This window comes from Struthio camelus, chromosome 14 (assembly GCF_040807025.1).
Source record: "Struthio camelus isolate bStrCam1 chromosome 14, bStrCam1.hap1, whole genome shotgun sequence".
Lineage (NCBI taxonomy): Eukaryota > Metazoa > Chordata > Aves > Struthioniformes > Struthionidae > Struthio > Struthio camelus.
In genome coordinates this window covers 22,043,729-22,064,653 of record NC_090955.1, presented here as the reverse complement: position 1 = coordinate 22,064,653, position 20,925 = coordinate 22,043,729, and the positions used below count along the sequence as shown (strand labels likewise).

The following is a 20,925-nucleotide window of genomic DNA, read 5'->3' as shown; positions in this document are numbered from 1 at the left end:
TCCGCAGCCATTCAGAAATGAGCTCGTGACTTGGTAGCTTTCAAAACTGGAAATGCAGCCGTTAAAAGGCAAGTCTCCGTGGTTTGCCCTGCAAGCCGCTGGGGGCCCGCTGGCCTTGGCCTGTTTGGAGCTGGCTGCTCCGGCAGCAGGACAAGAGCACGTTTGCACAAGCGCCTGCCTGGGGGAGACTTTCCCACCACCACCCCCCGCCCCGTTCCCGAGGGAGGCCCCGGACACAGGGACACACGCACAATCCTGACTCCCAGAGGAACTAGTGAACTCAAAAACATAATAATCGGACGGCGCGTCTGCGCGAAACTGTCCTTTTATCAGAGGCAACCCGAGCCGCAGCCGTGCTGCCCGCCCCGCGCCCGGCTCGGGCCCCGCTCCCCTCCCGCGGCCGCGCGGCGGCGCCGCTGAGCAGCGCCCGAGCCGAGCCGAGCCGAGCCGAGCCCGCCCGAGCCGAGCCCAGCCCTCCCGAGCCGAGTCCAGCCCTCCCGAGCCGAGCCCAGCCGAGCCGAGCCCAGCCCGCCCGAGCCGAGCCGAGCCGAGCCGAGCCCGCCCGAGCCGAGCCGAGCCCGCCCGAGCCGAGCCCAGCCCAGCCCTCCCGAGCCGAGCCCAGCCCGCCCGAGCCCAGCCCGCCCGAGCCGAGCCGAGCCGAGCCGAGCCGAGCCGAGCCGAGCCGAGCCGAGCCGAGCCGAGCCCAGCCCGCCCGAGCCGAGCCCAGCCCAGCCCTCCCGAGCCGAGCCCAGCCCAGCCCTCCCGAGCCGAGCCGAGCCCAGCCCGCCCGAGCCGAGCCGAGCCCAGCCCGCCCGAGCCGAGCCGAGCCGAGCCGAGCCCAGCCCGCCCGAGCCGAGCCCGCCCGAGCCGAGCCCGCCCGAGCCGAGCCCCACCGCTCCGCCCGGCCTTGGGGCGGCCCCGCCCCCGTCGCGTCCCGCCCGCCGGGACGCGGCCGGGCTCATGGCTGCGCGGCGGGGCGCCCGCCGGCTCGTCGCTCTGGGCCTCCTCTACCTGCTGCTGCCCGCCGGTGAGCGCGGGGCCCCGGGCGGCCGTGGGGCGCGGCGGAGGGGCGGCCGGGCCGGGGCGTCCCTTCGGGAGGGGATGTCGGGGAGCCCCCGTCGGGCGAGGCCGCGTCGTGCCCGAGGTCGGGGCGCCCCGGCGGGGGCCAGCCCCGGGCTGCCGGCGCCCCGGCGGCGCAGCTCCACGCGTGTCCGCGCCCGGCTTGGCGGGTTCGGCCCGAGTCGGGCGCGCGGGGGGAAGAGTTGGGCTGAAGGTGCGAGGTTAAGCGGCGGCGCTTGGGACTGATGCCCGTAAGGACTGCCTAAGCCCCCAAGTGACCCGCGTGAGAAGGAAAGGCAGGTGCGATTTATCCAGTGAGGTCTTGCAAAAGGAGAAGCATCCTGCACATTGTTTGCACCAGTGGCTTCACTTTCTCCGATGTATCAAATTCTGCACACACATGTGTGAGAAACGGGATCTCCTGTGGATATGTGTGAGACCGTTTAACTCGATGGGGGTAATTTCAGGAACTAAAACGTCATGCTTGCTCTGAGAGTTGAACTAAGCAATGGCTGAGACGATCAGAGTGTCCCACCTAAGTTCTTTGAGGGGCGAACCCCAGAAGAAGAGTTCTTTAAACTAAATCGCAACCATGGCAGTAGAGCAATAAACATATGCAAGCTGGCCTTGAATAAACGGAGGCTGGAAATTACAAGATGGTTTCTTCTTGGACCAGCTGAGTTTCAAGGGTTTTGCGGTGTCGATTATGTGAAATCATCGGGCTGCTGCTGTTCTGCAGGACAGGGTGGGCCACCCAGGTATGCCAAAACAGGAGGTCACTTCTACCTTCCTCAGCTGAAGCACTCGCTTTGTGCTGGATTGGGTGGCTATTGGACCCCTTCTGAGCTAATTCAAATCATTAACCTGACAGAAAACTGACTAGCAAAAGCCAAAGGCACACAAGCCACCAGAGAATCTGCTGATGAGTTAGTGAATCGAATCAGCTCAGGAGGGGTCCTGTGAGTAGCAAAGTTGGTGGAGGAAGAGAGGAACAAAGTAGAGGAGGCGAATCCTTCTCCTTTGGCAGTGCTCAGCTGTTAGATCGGCTTGGCTGGTCTACGGTCTGAGAAGTGGTCTAGACCTTTTGTTTCCATTGTTATTTATTGTACTGCAGTAGCCCAGTTGTGAGATGGAGGGAGTAATTTTGTTGGTTTCCTTGTTGTGTTTGTATGTAAGTTCACAGCACATTTTAGAATTAGCTTAGCTACCTGTTATTACTGCTGCATTGGTGATGCAGGAAGGAGATTGCTGTCCGATGACGTTATATGTCTGCAGAGAAAAAGTTCTGAGAGCCAGGCATGAGAATGTGTAAACATATTTGCAGAAGTACTGTGGTATCGATAGAGAAGTTCCTGTTTGCTTATGTTTGATGAACCTTCATGTTTAACTCCTTAGTAAGAACAGTGGAACCATTTTCCCTCCCCTGGTGTTGGCTGAAACATTCAGATATATCTTGGTGCTGAAGAGTCAAGACTGTATTCAAATGCAAACTCAGTTTCTGTATGGCAGGAAACATCCCTTACTTTTCTTCTGAAGGAACGTGATTTGCCATCTCTGCCCCCCTTCTTGTCTGGAGTCTCTGAACAACTGCACCTGCAGCCATCGGAGCTTCTCGGGCGGAGTGCGGTTTAGGAGCGAAACACCAGGGCTCTTCTTGGCAATTTGTGAAGCAGCATTATCGCTTGTTTTGGAGCTGGAACAACCTAGGTGTGCCCCAGAGTTATCTGGGCATACAACGTTAAGTGTCAGAGAGCAGATTAAAGGTCGGGAAGTTTTACTGTCCAGGTTTTGTTAAACTCTTGGTTTAGTTTCTCCTCTCCAAAGTCTATTCCAACTATATGAATCTCAGGTGCCTCTCAGAGAGGGATACACCCCAAGCCATCAAACTGAATGGGCCATCGAAGAGTGGCACAGGCTCAACTGTCTTGCTTATTTCCATATGAAATTCTCCTTTTTTTTATGTTCTACCAGTGATAGTACTCATGTCAAGATTTTTTTGCTTTCTTGTTGACTCCTCCCTGCTGCAGCATAATCCACTGGCTTACTATTTTATCTCCATATCGGCCTATCCCATTTCTGTTGGGTACCCAGGGCATTTCAGTTGAGATGCTGCTAGGGAAGTCCTCTCACTCATGAGACAGAGATGCCAACTTTTTAGTAGAGCTCAGATATGCTCTCATCCAGAAAAAGTTGTCAGTGGATAGGAAGGAAAAAAAGGAATAGAAATCAGCTGGCTAAAGTGTTTTTCACTGAAAACTGCAAGGGTATTCTTATTCAAGGTTCTTGCTGGGAAATGCTTTTTGCTTAAGCTTTGAGAAGTATTTCCATGTGACAGATGGAAGTTTTTAATTCAAATGTGTAATTCTTACCTTGTAGTCATTCAGGCTTGAAAGGGCATAGATATAGAGACAGAAACCAGCCTGCACGTTAATGAATACATCAGCCCAGTGCAATGAATGCACTGCTGAAAAGCATGGGATATCCTGCCAGAAATCCATCCCTGTATGCAAACATCTCCACTTCCTTACCATTACAGCGGTGCCAGCTGAAGCTTGCAGTGAGCGCCCGCTGCTTGACCAGTTCTGGCCCTAGGCATCTCAGTCTTACGACATTCCTTTGCCTGTCATGAAGACATGCCATGAATTGAGCAGGATTAGGATTTTCTGTGAAGTAAAGGAAATAACAGGTAGAAGCAATCAATTGATATGGAAATCTGAATCTATAGGGAGTGTAGCTGTGCTGCATCCTTTGCATCAAGTCAAATGTTTAGGAAAATTAAACATTTCTTCTAACTGATCTTAGGGCTTGTGCGGTATTTTTTCAAAGACCTGGCTAGTCAAGTTGGCGTTTGATTCTTTAGAGTAATTGGGTAGCCACTAGCAGACGCAGTGATGAGAACATCACCAGACAGAGCATCTCATAAGTGTGCGTGTGTGTAGTTTAATCCTTTATGTATGTGTGAATGCTTGGGAAGAGCTGCTTGATGAAGACAGGATACCATCAGTTCATGTGCAAGGAGTGCGTATTTGCCTTTGCTGTGCTCTGAAGGAAGTAATTGATTTGGAAGACCTAGTGGAAATACCTGGAACCTATTTAGATATTAACCTAGGTGAGCTCATCAATACGTGAGAGATACTTGGTGTGATGATTATTTCTTTAGTTACTAACTCTTGGATTTTAACTGTTTTCAGTTTTGGGTGAGGACTGTGAGGCATATGTTGATCATCATGGCAAGGCACAACCTCCAAAATCCTGTCCCAACTTCTGCTGTGGAAACTGCATGCATCAATACTGTTGCTCTAATGTGCTATTGAAATTTGATGAAGAACAACAATTTAAGTGTAATCTCCTTGATGGAAGGTAGGAGGCAAACTGAATGTATACAGCAGGCTTTCATTTTAATTATCCGGTGACAAAAACATATAGTTTAATGGTTTAAACATACAGGGGGACCTTATAGCTCTATTTCTGGCTTTATCGGGGATCTACATTAATGCAGGTAATCTACCTGCAAACTGAGAGTAATGAGATGGACAAATTGACACATGAACAGATAAGTATTTAAATAAATCTTAAATTCCATTTTTGAGATGAATTCTCTTATTATAGGACCTCAGGTTCAAGCAATGTAAATTACCTGCAGTTCCGTGCAGACTTTGATGACATAGACTCTGGCCCTAGGTAAGTCATGGCAAGTCTTAGCTTTTTAAATGTTATTTATTTATTATGTAATCAATACATGCCAATATAAAACAGAAATAGAAACACTTGCGTGTTAAGAATGCTGAGCACACAAACCTTTCAGGATATTTGAAGAAATAAAGACAGAGGAATAGGTTAGGTTATGCTGTTTAGACCATAATGATCATTGTATTCTGTATTCTCATTATTGAATGGGAGTTTGTCCTCTAAAGCCTTAGCACACTTGCTCTATACTTTTAAATACTGGCAGATTAAGTCTATAGCGGCTGTATAAAAGAAGCTGCTTTTGTATGAAGTCTCTTTTATTTTTTAGCATTTTTTGCATTTAGAGTGAGAAATATTGATAAAATCTATTTCAATCTGTGAAAATAAAAATATTTTAAGTACATGCATTATATTAGTGGTTGTTCACAGATGATCAGAGTTCTTGCTCTACAGCATTTTTATTTTTAGCTGTGACATGGAAAAATATAAAGAAAGAACGAGGTTTAATATGAATTTGAGCTATGAATATTTGATACACCTGCATATGTTTGAATAATTACGAACCTTTAGGTTCTGCTAAATTTATTTGATAATGATTATTATTGAATTGATTTGATGAAATAATTACATTTAGAAATTTATTTTAAGTGATGTCGATCAAGTATGCTTTCTTTTGAAAACAAACCTATTTCAATTTTAACTTGACAACCTATAGTGAAAACGGGATTTCTGGACCCCCATGAAAATGGTACAAATGAAAAATAAAACATAACCATGCTGGTTTTTAAAGACATCGCAAGCATTGAAAGAGTGAAGGTTTTCACTGGGCAACTGCAACATTTTGTCAGTTTGTCCTAAGGGTAACTTTGTGAAGCTGCAAAGCTGCAGAGAGAACATGTGAGTGCGTTCAGAGTTGAGAAACCCTTTCAGAAGTGAAAAAGCAGAAGGGCTGTGATCTATTAATACATAAACACGAAGTGTGAACAGATGAAGTCCAGCTGTACAACCTTGAAGGCTCATGTAACCAAAAAATAAGCAACTCATTTATTTAAGTCACTGCCAAAGGTGCCTCTCTAGTTTAGCAGGTGAGTGAGCCTGGTAAATCAAAACTTGTCTCTAGTTTTAAAAAAAATAAAAATAAATAGTCGTGGTTACTGCACAGTAATGCGAGGAGGACAATTATTTTGTATTATGTGACACACTGAGTTTCTTTGTCCAACTCAAAATAGGATAGGGAGGGGGTTGCGGTGAAAGTACAGGGTTAAGAATGTTTCTGGAAAATCTCTGGTGCCTAAGTAAGAGAGTAAGCTGTTGCTAGCTAAAAGACTGAACGTAGTGAAAAATGTCCCGTCCCTACGCGAAATGATCCTGTAATAATCGCAAAAAAATGGAAATCGGACTTCCTTAGGACGGCCAAGTTACCAAGGCAAAAACAGAAGCGGCGCCTGAAGTCAAGCCGGGGCCGGGCCGCAGCGCCGCTGGGAGGCGCCCCGCGCCGCGCCGCCTCCGCGCCGCCTCCGCGCCGCCCGCTCCTCGGGCAGCCCGCGCCGCCTCCGCGCCGCCTCCGCGCCGCCCGCTCCTCGGGCAGCCCGCGCCGCCTCCGCGCCGCCTCCGCGCCGCCCGCTCCTCGGGCAGCCCGCGCCGCCTCCGCGCCGCCTCCGCGCCGCCCCGCGCCGCCCGCTCCTCGGGCAGCCCGCGCCGCCCCGCGCCGCCCGCTCCTCGGGCAGCCCGCGCCGCCCCCGCGCCGCCCGCTCCTCGGGCAGCCCGCGCCGCCTCCGCGCCGCCCCCGCGCCGCCGCGCCTGCGGAGGGGACGGGCGGGCGGCGCCGCCGCGCCCTGGCGGGCGGGGGCCGGGCCGGGCCGCGGCGGCGCGGAGCGGAGCGGAGCATGGGGTAAGTGCGGAGCATGGGGTAAGCGGGCGGGGAGGGTGCCCCGCGCTGCCGGCTGCGCTGCGCTGCGCGTCTTGCAGGCGGTGCGGCGAGGCCGGGCGGCGCGCCGCGCCCCACAGTCGGGCATTGCTGCGTGCCCGCTGGGGCCTGCAGTGATGCTGAATCTGCTGCAGTAGGAGAGGTAAAGCATGGAGGGTTTGGGTAGTGTATTTCTTTTTTTTTTTTTTCCCGTGCCAACGAGCATCGTTATTAAAGAGCACAGAACGGGAAAGAACAGATTTTTTTGTGTTTTAGCTGTTGCTTAAGCAAGGCCTGCAGTGCACGAAGATTGCATTTTTCAATGGCAGAAAGCACTTTAGGAAATAAGCAGCGAAGTTGCTTTCCCCCCCCCCTCTTCCTTTTTCAGCTATGGAATGTCTCAGCAGGGAGTCATTGATGTTTCACCTTGAGAAAATGGATCATTAGTGATTCTCAGGCCTCTTTGCTCTTCTTCCTCTCAATTACCTGACAGCTTTGAAAAATTAACGAGTTGCACAAAGCCCTCGACTGGCATCAAGCTTATTTTCCAGTTAGGCAATGTTCATAGAAAGAATATGATTGTTCACAGAAATATCTCCATTGAAAAGCTACCAGGATGTGACGCTGGGAAGTTTTGGGATGTGCTTTCCATCTAAAGTGACTAATGGTTTAGGGCTTTTCAACATCAGGAATGAAAGAAACGAGTAGGAGGACTTCTTGTGACTCTTCTGCTAGCTCGTGGGCACCAAGTCCCTACTAGGTTTCCGTTTAGTTACAGACTTTACCCAGTATTTTTTTTTTCAGGAGTAGTAAGATATAATCCTTTTGGCAGAGCTTTCACTGGTTTCTACGTGCAAGGTATACTCCACCCCGTAGCTCCATGCCAATTTCTGTTTAAAAAGGAGAAGGGACAACAAGGGGCAACTTCCTTTTGTGTCCTATTGTTTCTCATGAATTGCAAGCATTACCTTTGGTGCTGCCCTTCAAGAGGGGGAGGGGTGATGGTTTCCTAACATTACAAGCATTAAGGGTCAGAGAGTACTTAGTTCCTCATTCTTGCATCGGATTTAAAGTTATCCGGTCTGGCAAATCCATAAATCCTGGCTTTTACAGGAATTTCACCTTTCCGAGGGCTTAGCACAAAGTATAATGTGGACCTGCCATGAGGCCAAGTGAGCCGGTGTGTCTCTTCCTCCTGCTTGGAAAACCTGCCACAATTATGCTATAATTTCATGGGACTGTGTTAGGGAAGGGTTCGGTCTGGTAGTATGTACAGTCCTCCTGTATCTTGTCTAACTGGGAGGTTTTACTTTGCTTATGCTCCTGATTCTTTTGCTGTATTTATTCTGAGATCTTCAGCAGGAGTGCAAGTAAAGCATCAGGTTTTTGGTAGGTTTCTTTTCATTAGTATCCTTCAGTATTTAATATTTGGGTATCAGGTGCTGTTGAGGCAGGGAATGTAAGGCGCTCTGAGCAACACTATTAGATGTAGTTTGCAATGCAGACCATTACTACCATCTGCTTTTGGACACGTTTTAAGACAACAGATGGCATTCTTTGGAGTGTCTTAATAATGTACTTTCAGGTGCTTGAAAGCATCGTGCTTTCCAGAACCCTGAATTTAGAAGCAAATGGAAGCATTTTAGGAAAAGTATAAAGTCACAGCATTAACTCAGATTCAGGCTTTTCTGCATTGTTGATTCCTCCTTGACGATCAGCTGGGGCTTTTTGGCATGGTTTTATGCCTCTGAACTTGTTATATTTCCCACCGTTTTTCCATGTCTATAAGATGAGCATATACAATGTTAACAACTTTTGTTGCTAAGGCATGCATTGTGGCAGGGATTAACTACTTGCAGATGTTTTCACTTTTTTTTTTTTTAATTTGGATTAGCAAATACTGAAATTTCCTGTGTGGTGCTCTAGTTTTGAAGATGGATTGCAAGCAGTTAGGTTAATTTAGTTGTTTTTCTCTCTTATTTTGTAGTACTTAGTATTACTTCTTTGTGAAACTGGAAAAGCAGGGCTCTCGTCCACTGGAACCAAAAATCGCGTGTCATAATTTGCATTGGTAACATGATTGTTCAGCCTTGGTATGCCAAATTTCCAGCAGTGACTTACTGGAAAAGGAAATTAGGGGATTCACATCCACAGTTGAACTAATTGTATTTATGAGTGCTGACGGAGGTGGGGCAAATCAGAACTTCTGTGTCAGTTACACAAGAAAATGTAGTTTGAGCGGCTGATATCGGTCTCTTTAAAGTGGAGCAAAACTTTAAATTATCTTTGTACGCAGTTAATAGAACGCAATCTCTGAATGATTTTTTTCTAGAAGTTACAGATAGAGTAACAGATAGAGTTACACTTGAGAAAAGGTTGATCATCATTATGTAATGAGACGAGGGAGGCAGAACTACAGGTTTCCTGGGAAGTCTCAGCAAATGGAGAACATAGTCTTGTTAGGCTGGGGATATGCTAATTCAGATCAATTTATTGTCTTGTGACTTGGGTCTCATTTTGTGAAATAAAGAAAATCATGTCTTTCTGTCTTCCTTTGTTTGAAATGCAGTGTCTACAATAGTCTGCTACATGTTTAAGGTGGCAAAAACTAACCTTCCCTCTAACTACGGAAGATATGAGGATCCTAATTTGTTGTCTCTCAACTAGATGTTGACTAGACAAGATAAAGATCATTGTGATGTTGAATTATACCCTGTTTCTCCTCCTCCTTCCCCTATCGCTATCAGGGACTTCAGTTCATATTTTTACTCTGTATTTGGATGCTGCAGCATCTATAATGGTTTGTCAATAATAAGAGAATGAGTTAGGAAAATCTTTCATTGGAAAGGAGCTTCTAGAAATGTAAGCAGCCTCTATTTTGTGAGCAGAGGATTTCTTTTTGAGTACCTGGATGTTTTATGTGATAAATGAGCTAAACTGCATAGAGACTCCTTTCTGTGAGGCTGGCCTTCGGACACAGCTAATCTCACTGAGAAATGTAATCTTCTTGTCTAGAAACAATTCAGATTTGGATTTTAAGCTATTTAAAAATTGTCCTGTGCTTTGCATTAGGCTGAACAGTAAATTAAACTTGCACTGTTTGTAACTGTAACCTGCGTTGTAGAGCATTTGTTTTCATCTTCGCTGTGTTCACAGCGAAGAAGCTAGTTAGAGCTGACAAGGCAGTTGCTGGTTGCTATTGATGATTTGTCTCCTGCCTGCTTCAGGCAGTGGGCTAACGCTGAAGCAGGTTCCTTTGACTCTGAAACCAAGACAGAAAGAGAGATTGAAAAATGCTGCTCTAGCACAAGAGGCGGATGGGCATAGCAGCACGCTCTTCTAACCGCAGAAGGCCGTTCCACGGCAAAAAGCAAGACAACCTGGCGTAAACACGCAGAGGCGCAGCAAGATTCATCCCTGGGAGTACGTTCAGGGATGTGCTTCATCTGCTGTATGTGCTTGCAAGAGTAGGATGTTTCCTTTTCTAGCTCTGTGTGCTTTGCTCTGCTGCCCTGCTTTGTACCTCTACAAAATATAAGTATGAAAACACTAAATGTTTACACCCAGGTCGACTCTGGAGGGAGCTTGTCAAAGCAACGGTGGGCAGGGGCGCCCTCAGTGAAGGGTCCTACAAACCAAGGAAGGCACTGGCAGAGTCTTTCCTTGAAAACATGCTTAGAAGACCCCAGGTTTGTTAATCGCTAAGATCTATAGCTAGATACAACTCAACAGTATTTCATATGCTTATATAAAGCAGCCTATAAAGCAGCCTTGGCCCAGGATGTAGGCAGATGTATTTGCAATAAGTTAAGTGATAGGTGTGTCGTAGGAGGATGTCCTGAAATAGCCCAGCCTTTTAAAACTTCAGTTATGGTGTGTTCTACAAAACAAACAAAACAGTTCAATTTCATGAAATAAGCAATTACATTGGTCCTTTGACAAAACCGAAATATTTGGTAGCGTTTATAACGTGATATTTCTCTCCATGTTTACTAACTTTGTTAGCCTCTTAGTTTTTAAGTTATGAAAAGTACCAGTCATCAAAGTCACTTTTATGAGTTCTTTTCATGAAGGTCTTGTTTATAATGAATATCACTTAAAAAGAAAGGTATTGGTCAGCCAAATGTGAACTCTACTGCAGAGACCTGTTCTTATTTGTGTAACGTTAGATTTTCCTTGATGTTTCTCGTCATGTTGGATGATGATTAATACTGTTCAGATGATTAATACTCTTCTTGATGAGAGGAAGAGTGAAGAAGCACGTCAGTTCATTGTAGTACAGGATAATTAATTTACCTTATTTAAACTTTATTCTTGCCTGAACACTGTTGCTGACTTTTATATACTTGATGACGTATGAATAAAGAAAAAGGTACGTTTCATGGAAGAGTTGCGTATGGGGGTGGTGGGTGTAACCTAGTCTAAACTTCCTTTGACTGCTGTTTCAGTGTGTTTGGCAAGTCCTGCCCGGTGTTGCAATTTGCCAGGATAGTTTCTTTTGTATTTGAAACTTTAACTCTTTAGCCAAGCTAGTTCCTAAATAGTTGCTTAAATCTGAGAAGTGTTAAAAGCGCTTTCTGAATTAGTATGGTGTTGACTGTAGCAAATTCATATCATTGCAATTACTGTTTAGGTAGGGAAAATCTTTCTGCAATGCTTACTGGATTTTTTTCAGTTGAACTTGCTCTATTTATTCAGGTAACCATTTCAGAAAAACCTCTCCCATTGCCTTTGTGTTGGTTTCAAATTTTAACCAAAAAGAACAGGAGACATCCAGTATTGAATGCTGAACTGGGATCCTGACAGTAGAAGAGGAACGGACTCACTCTGTCTGCCTTAAAAAAAAAATAAATAAAAAAAATCTATGCATATAATCAATTTACATCCTCTTTTGCCACTAAAGGAGCGTTTGTAGATTTATTCATGATCTACAGAAGTGAATACTTTGTACTGAGTTTAAGGGCAGTTTTTATGCTGAGGGACAAATAGACTGGCAGTATCTTCTGAAACTTTTTTGTGAGCTGCATGAAATTATGGTGTTAATTCTTGAACTGTTGATGAAAGACTTCTTAGTCCCCCTGAATGCAGTTGCTGTTTTCCCTTTTTGTTACTTGTATGCTTTTAATATTTTAACTACCTGGAACAATTATTCTGAGCTATCTACAGGAGCGTACAGTAGCAATTTTCCTGAGAAACTTCCTTGAGAAATTGTATTTTTAGTATACCTTGTAAAGGAATGTATGTAAACAGACATACTTAGTACAAGTGAACTGTTTTTAGACCAAGAAGAGAGGTCCTTGTATACACTTTCCATAATAACCTATTGGATCTGGATGTCAGATTTCTGAGTAAAACCAAAAACTCCAGGAAGTTCCTTCCCTGCTGCTTTCTCATATAGGATGTTTAAGAACTTGTTGTGCTAAACATGTTAAAGGTTACTTGAAAACATTGAAAAGTTACCCTGTCTTTCAAAAATAGTAATCAGCTCTAGTTTCACTAGGTCTTTTCTTCTTGTAAGAAATTTAAGAATGTAAGAAGTTCGTTATTTTGGGCTTAAAGCCATGTAAAGTAACTCACATCAGCCTCCTATTTGAACGAATAGAAAAAGGACCCGTTTGGTACGTAGTTAGTAAGTTCCTCTCAGAAGACTTTTGCATTCTCTTCGTCTCTAGCACTTTTGCAGTTGCAAGGGCTCTTGACTTGCCATGGCGTTATCCTTGCTGCATTAATACTGGTTCCTGTTCCAGAGCTGGCTCAGCTGATGCTGAGGGTCACTGTGCTGTGCTCTGTGCTGTGCAGATTTGTCCCGACTCCTGGGAACATAGCTCATGGTTGTATAGACTGCAAATAGGCTAAGATGTTCAGGGTTTCCTTTGAGGGGGGGGCTTCTGATGAGAATTTTCCATCTTTTGGGGGTACCCAGAAAGAACTATAAAAAGTCACGTGAGGTTTTTGGTGGTTTTCAGTAGGAGTTAATTTCTGTCAATGCTAGGGTAGTTGAGCAGCTTACAGTTAGTGCTGACCTGAGCGCATCTGCGCCGCTGGCGGGTTAGCTGAAGTGGGATGGAAAAACTTTAGTTTTGTTAAGGAGCTGTGTGTAGGCAGGACCCTAGGAGAAATACTTTCAAGTAGTAGCATGAGTTAACATTTTACTTGAAAGATAAATCTAGATGTGATAGTTCCACTTAAGCAGGATGCACTTCACTGCGTTGCAGTTTATAAAATGACTTAACTGTTATTCAGACCTGCCAGTCTGATGAAACCCTTCAGGATTTTGTAATTTTGAAACAATGCTACCCAGTCCCTGAAGCGTGGGTTGCCTGTCCTCACCCGAGGAATCACTGGGCCCTTGTTTGCCAGAAGCCTCCAGGTCCTGCGGAGATCACGCTTCAGGGGAGGTGGCCCTTCAGGTCAATGGCTGCAGCAGCCCACCGTCAGCACCAGCAATTAATGCAATTGCAACTGGACGGGCTGTGCGACCGTGCTCTCTAGAGCGTATGTTTGGATTGTCAGCATGTGTCAAAGCTCCTGTGAGCCAAAAACAAGCTGTGCTAAAATAGGCTGTTTGGTCTACCAAGTGTGAGAGTCATGCTGGCGTTTTTCTGTGTATACGACTGCCCTCATGGGAGGTTGCTTTTTGTGCAATAGTAAATCTTTTCTGAGTATCTAGCGAGTGGTTCTTCTGTACTGAATCTTCATGCTGAAATGTTAAATTGAGAAAGCATGTTGTTTGTAAAGTTGTAAAAATTAATCCTTCTGAAAGACCCTTGGGAAGTTGTGTGATTTTTTTTAAAAATAAATGAATAAATACATTGCTCTTTCCTTATTTTCCCTGTAAGCTTTCGAGGCAGTGTCTGGCACCGTGTGGCTGTGACTGAAATGTGGGACTTAGGAAAGCATCTCAGTAGGAAAGCATCTCAGTCTGGGGACTTGCTTGGTCGTGTCCTGTATCTGAGTGAAGGCAAGTCTGGACACACAGCACGCTGTCATGTGGCTGGGAAATGAGTCCTTTTCTGAAGCAGGAAAGGATGATATGCATATGCTTGTTTTGCTTTAGACTTTTAGGAATAGCCTAAATTATCTTCTGAGATCTTTCCAGGCCACCCTGTGTTACAGCCATAACTCAGAGTTGGGAAATACTTGCTTTAAAAGCAACCCTGCCTTTTGAAAGGACCCTGCCAACATGTTTCTTATAACATGGAACAAATCTTGGAATAGATTAAAACTGATTTTTCAGAACTAGGTCGCACTGTTGTTTATTTGGGTGTTTGTATTTGTTTTTAAGATAAAAGTGTGTGCCATTGTCATGCATGCATACGCAGGCACTGACTCTGTTTACAACAGGACTTATAAAATGTCAGCAACTTAAAAATGATTCAAACTAGGAAGGAAGTTTAAAAATGTTACTGGAACTGAAAGGTGAATGTTGTAAAAGGTCTTAGGAGCTACGTTCAAAGCATTTTATAGTTTTTTTTTCCACATGACTTTAAAATTGAGACCTGCAATATGGAATAAAACTGCCTTGAGAATTAACTTCTATCCAATAGTGCCTTTTAAATATCGAATTTGAGTCTCCCGTTTTAGTATGTCCCTTGTGTCTCATTCAGTACCAAACAGGGGTAAAACAGGCACCAATCGCATAACTCCCTTTACGTAAACTCAAATGTGTTTTGAATAATTAGCATACCTGGAATGTAAGATGAGTCTGAGAGTTAAGCTCCTTACATGTACAATTTAGTGCTTTCTAAATGTGTGAAAATAGGGGTAGACATAGGGTAGAAGAAGGAAGAGGAGGAGTGTGGTGGTAGGAAGAGAGTCCCCTGTTGGTATTTACTTTTCCATCAGTTTTATGAGAAGTTGCATTTTTATCATTGCTGCAGTAAAAGTTACTGCTGTGTTTCCATTTTGTTTTCATTTAAGTTATTGGCAAAACTAAGCTTTTATTATGTGAAAAGAAAGAAACAGGAAATGGTGGTGAATGAGCTCAAGCTGTATATAACAGCGCGTGGCTTATTTAGACTGTGGCATATAGTACAGGAGCCGGCAAAGCAGTGCTCAAGCTGTGACGCCAGCAGCGTTGTGCGGTTCTGCGCTGCGGCCACCCCGATTTCTGCCCTTTGACTTCTTGTTTGCAGAATTCACTGGGGGTAAGATATTTTTTCTTGCTTGGTTAACCATACGGGGGAAGTAACTTTAAGCTACAGTCCCTCGTGTTTACTTTTTTCCTGTATTATGCAGGCCAATAGTAATTAAAATATTATTTAGTGCGAATATATTTTTTTTCACATATTTTCAGGGTCCTTTCAGACAAATTCATCGAGTGAAAGCAACTAAATGAAGAAGTAGTTTCACTCGGGAAAGGAGTATAGACTTTCTGGAGTTAGCACACTGCAAGAGGGTCTTTGCACAAGATCTGGAATATCTTTTGTCTCCTGATGGTTCCCCAATGGTCCTGAGCACCATTCCTGTAGTTGGGCCTCACTTGAGTACTGTTTTCTATTACTTGTTGTCTTCCTGCCCTTTCTTCAGCAGTGTTACCAGCAAACTTCTAGGGGCCTAGAGACATTAATTACTCCACATCAGTGTTACTAAATGCTCAGAAAAAGTCTTCAGGGCAGTAATCCTTGGGCAGCGAAAGGACAGATGTTATTAATACAGCAAGGTAGTGCCTGACCACGCAGATATTCCAAATGAGTCCTCCGAACTAGCAAGAGAAATCATTAGGAAAAAAAAAATTGTTTGAAGAGTGCCGGCGTAGGAAGAGGGTGTTGCCACAACGGGTTGCAAGCTCATCGCACGTGCTGTGTTGGTTTCCCTGAATGGCATGTTCCCTTCTGCTATTTCAGGCAGACCCACGTGGCCCACCTGAGCCCAAACGGTGGAAGAAAAGTTATGCTTCTGGTGTAAAGTGGACAATAAAAACGCCTACAGTAATCTACTTGTGTGTCCTCCTTGGAAAGCTCTGGGAGGGACTCACGTGTCTGCTGTTCTACCCAGTGATCTGCTTCTCAAGGCTTATAATTTTGGTCTGTAGTAATCACACAGGATTTCAGTGTATAGAACTGAATCACAGTGTTTACACACAAAAACACAGTACCGCATTCTAAAGTGTATATATGCTTGATATACCTGTACTTTACATATATGTCTCCATTTAGCTCTTTAAAAGGTGCGTGCAAAATTGCATCATGCCGTAGTCATGTCGTTTTAACAAAGATGCAGCCAAAAATACGGAATTTTGTTCTGAGCTTTGCTGTTGTCGCTTTTCTTATTATAGATAGGTAATGCAGAGCAATGAGAGATGTGCTTCGAAGAGGAGAAAACTTTAGGAGGGAATGTAGTCCCACTACAAATAAGCAAATAGAGCCTGTGCTTCAGACTGACCAATGTTTGTTTGTCTGTTAGTGGCCAGCTCAGCTGCAGATGTGTTTATGCTGTTTCAGGAAGGAGCTGAATTTGGTCCTGAATGACAAGGGCTCTGCCAGTTTCCTACAGTGTTAGTTTGTTTGTAGTAATTAGGCATTTCTCCATCTCATCCTGTTTCTCCCTTTCTTAGGATTAGCTGTTTGTTGGTGTTTCTGCCCAGCCTTTGCTAAAGTTCACAGGGGTTCATTGGCTACGGAGGTGAAGAATTTCAGTCGTTGTGGTCAGGCCTAATCTCTTTCCTTGGCACGGAGACCATCCTTCACTAGCAGAAAAGGGCTCATCTTCCTTTGCTAGGAAAAGGCTGAGGAAGAACTTCTAAAACTCTTTGTTGTTGTTTCTGCTCATGCTGCTTGGTAATAATTGTGTATAATGGCAATGTTCCCTTCCCTAGTGATAAAGCTTTCTCAGGGTTGATCTCGTGCAGGACCCTGCACTTGCCTGTGTTGAACTTCAAGAGGTTCCTCTCTGCCCAGCTCTCCACCCTGTCCAGGTCCCTCTGAATGCTGACAAGAATTTTCTACAGGAGATTTGCTTGTTTTCACAAGGTTTGAGTAGAGGTCTTATGAATTTGAGCCAGGAACAGAGAACTTATCATTTTTTAAAAGTCAGTGATCTAACCTTCCAGTGTCATTGATACTCACAAACAGTTCTTACATTTGATGGCTGCTTGGTAGCCAAGTGAAAACTACTGAGGATTTAGATGTGTGTCATTTTGTTTAAAGCTGTTAACAGGAAGCTGACCAGGGAGAAAACCAGAAAGTTCTGTAGCCGAAATATCTATGAGGAAGCAAAAACAGGATGGATATAAAAACAGCTCTCTACTCATTATTTTAGGGCTTGTTTTTCATTAAGACTGACTTCCTGTGATTGTTTCCAAAACTGATGCAATGCATGAAGTAAAGAAGTAAGAAGTAAAAATGCCAGAGACTTTGACTTGCATGGAAGAAGAGCTTCACTGGATTTCAGACAAATCACATTACTTAATGTTTGAAGTAAATATAATTAACACTTCAAAGGGTCTTAGATTCCAGTGCTTTTTCATATCATGTGAAATATGGCTTCTAAAACAATTATTTACAAATGCCAAGAAATCTGCCAAGACTCTGCAGCGTGGAGAGGTGTGCTAAATTCTGAGATTCACTCTGGGTTGGCCTTAGGCAGTCGATAGGGGAATCGTTGTCTCAATAACGTAAAAAGAAGCCGCTATCACCCGGAAATCTGAGGCGCTTCATTTCAGGCATGCCTACCTGCGTGTTCAAAGCAGTCAAGTAATACTTTGAAAATTAACTAGTTGACCAGTGTGTTTACAACATTATCTCTGTCATCTGTTTGAAATACATAAAGGGACACACAGTCACGCTAAAATAAGAAAGATTAAATAGCCATGTTAAGCCCTTTTCACGGATGGTGAACACGGTAGGTATCGATCTGCTTCCACTGGCTTAGCAGACCTGAGCTTAACGTAGGAATGCGCTTGAAGTTGTTTCCTGTTCCAATGCATGATTTAGTAAGAGAGTAATACATCGGAGGCAGAGCGATGTGTTGGCTGTAGAATGCAAGGTGGAATAGTAATAAATTGGCATGAGAGACTTTGATTACTTCTGGTGCTGTTTTCCTTGCAGTTTTGGAACCCTTGTTGCAATTGGGGTTATCCTCTTTGCGGTGGTTGTAGTCACAATTATCCTGTGCCTCACCTGTTCGTGTTGCTGTTTGTATAAAGCATGTCGAAGACCACGGCGTGAGTACCTGTATATTTACTCTCCTTTCCTTTACCTCTTTCAACAAGATCTTTTTTTTCTAGAAAATTGTGTGCCTGAAAAAGATGCAAATAATCTTTTCCTGCCCCTCTGATACAGAAGTTCCAATACCTAAATATTAGAAATAAGCATTCAAAATGTGAAGTTGCAGAGAAATTTTTTATTTTCTAAGCATTTAAGAAGTTCTCTGTCCCCTTCCTTCCCCCCTGCCCGGGTATGGATTTGGGGGGTTGTTTATCTTAGGAAACCAGAGGATAGAACGAAAGAAGCATTTTAAATTGTTTCTCATTCTCTTAAAAATATACTGTGAATAATATACCCAAGGCCCACTACCTCAACAATAATTGCAAAGGACTTACTTAAGATTATCTTTTGGCACTGAATATATTTATCATTGAAGAATGAGAAGCTTTTCCACACCATGCTTTTCCACTATGTTACACTTAAAATATATGATTATATACAATCCTTGATTAACCCTGGAAAATGATGATTCAAACTGTTTGACAAGATATATCGTTCTTTGCTCCATCACTGCTCAGGAAAATCACATATTGCAAAAGCAACATTATGGTGGTACAAATACTGCAAATTTATTACAAATTCTCTTAACTTACAGAAAGTTTTCTTGTTTTAAGGTTGTACTTTAACTTAATAGGGAATCACTATACCATAGGAATTAAGTGAGTATTTTTGGAGCTGAAGCTCTGTTTTATTTACCAGATTGACGTGTAAAGTTTACAGTGACCGTTTATAGCTTTTCTGTTCTTAGTGTTGCACTTGCATAATTTTGAAATGTATGTTAATGCTTTTTCTTTATTCCAAATCTTTGTCAGTTAGAATGATATTAAATCAAAATAAAAAATGAAATGTTGATTTATATGGACAAACCTTATGCCGATTAAAATTCCATAATCAAATGCTGTATGTGGTCCTCTGAGATCAGTTTTTAAAAATGATTATTTTAAAGGGAAACACTCATGAAAAGTGTTATGCTTTGATTAAAATAATATTAAAATTACTTCAAATGTTAGCTGAGTTTAGCCTGGATACAGTTGCAGACATAGTAAATGCACGTTTATGACAAGTTTTAAATATAAGTAAAGTAAAAGGCTGCCTTTGCCATTCCCTATTCTTTAAGTAGAATCTTGAGGAAAAAAATATAGTTGTAGCATAAGGAGGAAGGAGATCTGGAAAACAAATTATTGCAGTTTATTAGAAAGTCTTAATGCTCCCTTGTTTCAGGAAAGACATGCACCAGTAATCCAGCATCAGCTCCTGCAAAAATGGATTGCGGACATGTAGTTACTTTTCAAACTGTTATTTAGAGAAAGATACACTAACACATAGATATACTAATACATATAGAACATACATAAGGGAACCCATTTGGGCAGTGGGTCACCATAGGAAGCTGGAGGAACATTGCGTAAACTTAACTACCCTCCTTGCCTGACAAAGGAGAACTTTATCACTTTTGTCTTTTAACAAAAAAAAAAAAAAAATCTTTAGAAAGGAGCAGTTTGTCCTGGAACAATAGATACCTTGGCTGCAGAGAGGAGGTTCTAGTTTGTGAAGAGTCCAAGAAAAAAATTATTTGCTCTTTGTGGGTGAGAAATAAGGAGATAAGCTGGCTGCTGTCCAGGTATGTGAAGGCTCCGTTACCTTTAAGATCAGTGGAAGGGTAATTTGAGGTATAGATTTCTAAATTTCTCATGGAAGTTCAAAAATGAAATTGCCCAGGACTTGGACTGAGGAAGTGATCTGAAGAGCGACTGGTTTCACACTGCTGTTGTTGGCTGTCTCCGAGGACCACCAGCACTAATCATGTTCCTTGTGGTTGTTTGCAGCTGTTGTGACTACCACTACTGCCACCACGGTGGTTCATGCTCCCTATCCCCAACAACCAGCAGTGCCGCCAGGCTACCCAGCAGCGCCATATCAAGGCTATCAGCCTGTGGCTGTCCAGCCGCAGCCAGGCATGCCGGTAGCACCGTACCCTACGCAGTATCCTCCCCCTTACCCCACGCAGCCATCGGGGCCCCCAGCTTATCATGAAACGGTGGCAGGTAAGGAAAGAATGCAGTGTTGTTTCTTCTCTTCTTAAATAGCTAAAAAGACACTTGCATTAGAACAAATCCTCTATTACTTACCATTATTACTTTCCATGACTATATTAATGTAAGCGCAAGCAAATTATGTAAAACTCTAGTTATGGTGGATGTTTTAATTTGCCCATGTTGAAATTTCCCCATTGCCCTTTCTGCAATAATCGTTGCAAGAGAAGATTTAGCTGGAGCTGTGTTGGCAAAGTTTGGTGGTGTATGAGCGGATCCAGTAGAACGCCTTACTAGTTCAGCTGCGGTTTCATCTTAAAATCAAAGTCCATTTAACATATGTATAGTAGTTCGAGGGTGTTTCTGCTTAGATCTCCTAATCAAATATTTACTAAATGTTTAAATGCATACACAGAAATGGTATTTGCTAGTAGTTGGTCACTAGACTCATAGAATAACCAGTCCTTGGTCAACTTCATGCAGGTCTGTCAATGACTGAGAGCTAGCATTAACTGGTTTCTTGCTTTCCTTCTTGCACAGCATTGCTTTCACAGTTTCGCATAGCTTTACCATTGACATTACTAATTCCCTGTTGTGCTGGAAATAGCTGTTCTCTGAACAGTTGGCTCGTGGCTGTTCAGAGAGGCCAAAACTAGGCTGTTATCTAGGCTAGGATCTTAAAACCCCCTTACACCTGCACCTCCACATCCTGCACTGTTCACTCTTCCAAGTAACAAGCAAATTGTAGTCCTGAAGAGTAGATACTGCCCTTAGAAAGCAACTCTTTCATAACAAGTCAAAACCTAAAATGGCTCTTCATGGTCTTAAGCAAGACCTTTATATTAACATTGCAAACCAGTTAAGAATTGCACTTTAGCAATGTGCAAATTGGCTCAGCCTCTAAAAACGTTTTGCCTCCCGCTGTCTTTGCAAGCATGGTGACTTTATTTTTCCTCGACAAACTCTGAAGGAGCTGTGGGTTTTATGGGATTACCCCCAGCTGCTTTGGCTTCATCTTTCTAGTGTGAGGGAG

General features: G+C 43.8%; 1 protein-coding gene across 1 annotated transcript in view; it reads left to right on the top strand.

The window, feature by feature from the left end:
* The first annotated feature begins 863 nt into the window (after window positions 1–863).
* Window positions 864–20,925, top strand: part of SHISA5 (shisa family member 5) — a 24,070-nt gene continuing 4,008 nt past the window's right edge. The window contains exons 1-5 of the mRNA XM_068907497.1: window positions 864–1,027; window positions 4,251–4,419; window positions 4,669–4,740; window positions 17,701–17,816; window positions 19,686–19,904. Coding sequence (XP_068763598.1) covers window positions 961–1,027; window positions 4,251–4,419; window positions 4,669–4,740; window positions 17,701–17,816; window positions 19,686–19,904 — 643 coding nt within the window. The 5' untranslated portion in view covers window positions 864–960. The remainder of the gene's footprint in view (window positions 1,028–4,250; window positions 4,420–4,668; window positions 4,741–17,700; window positions 17,817–19,685; window positions 19,905–20,925) is intronic.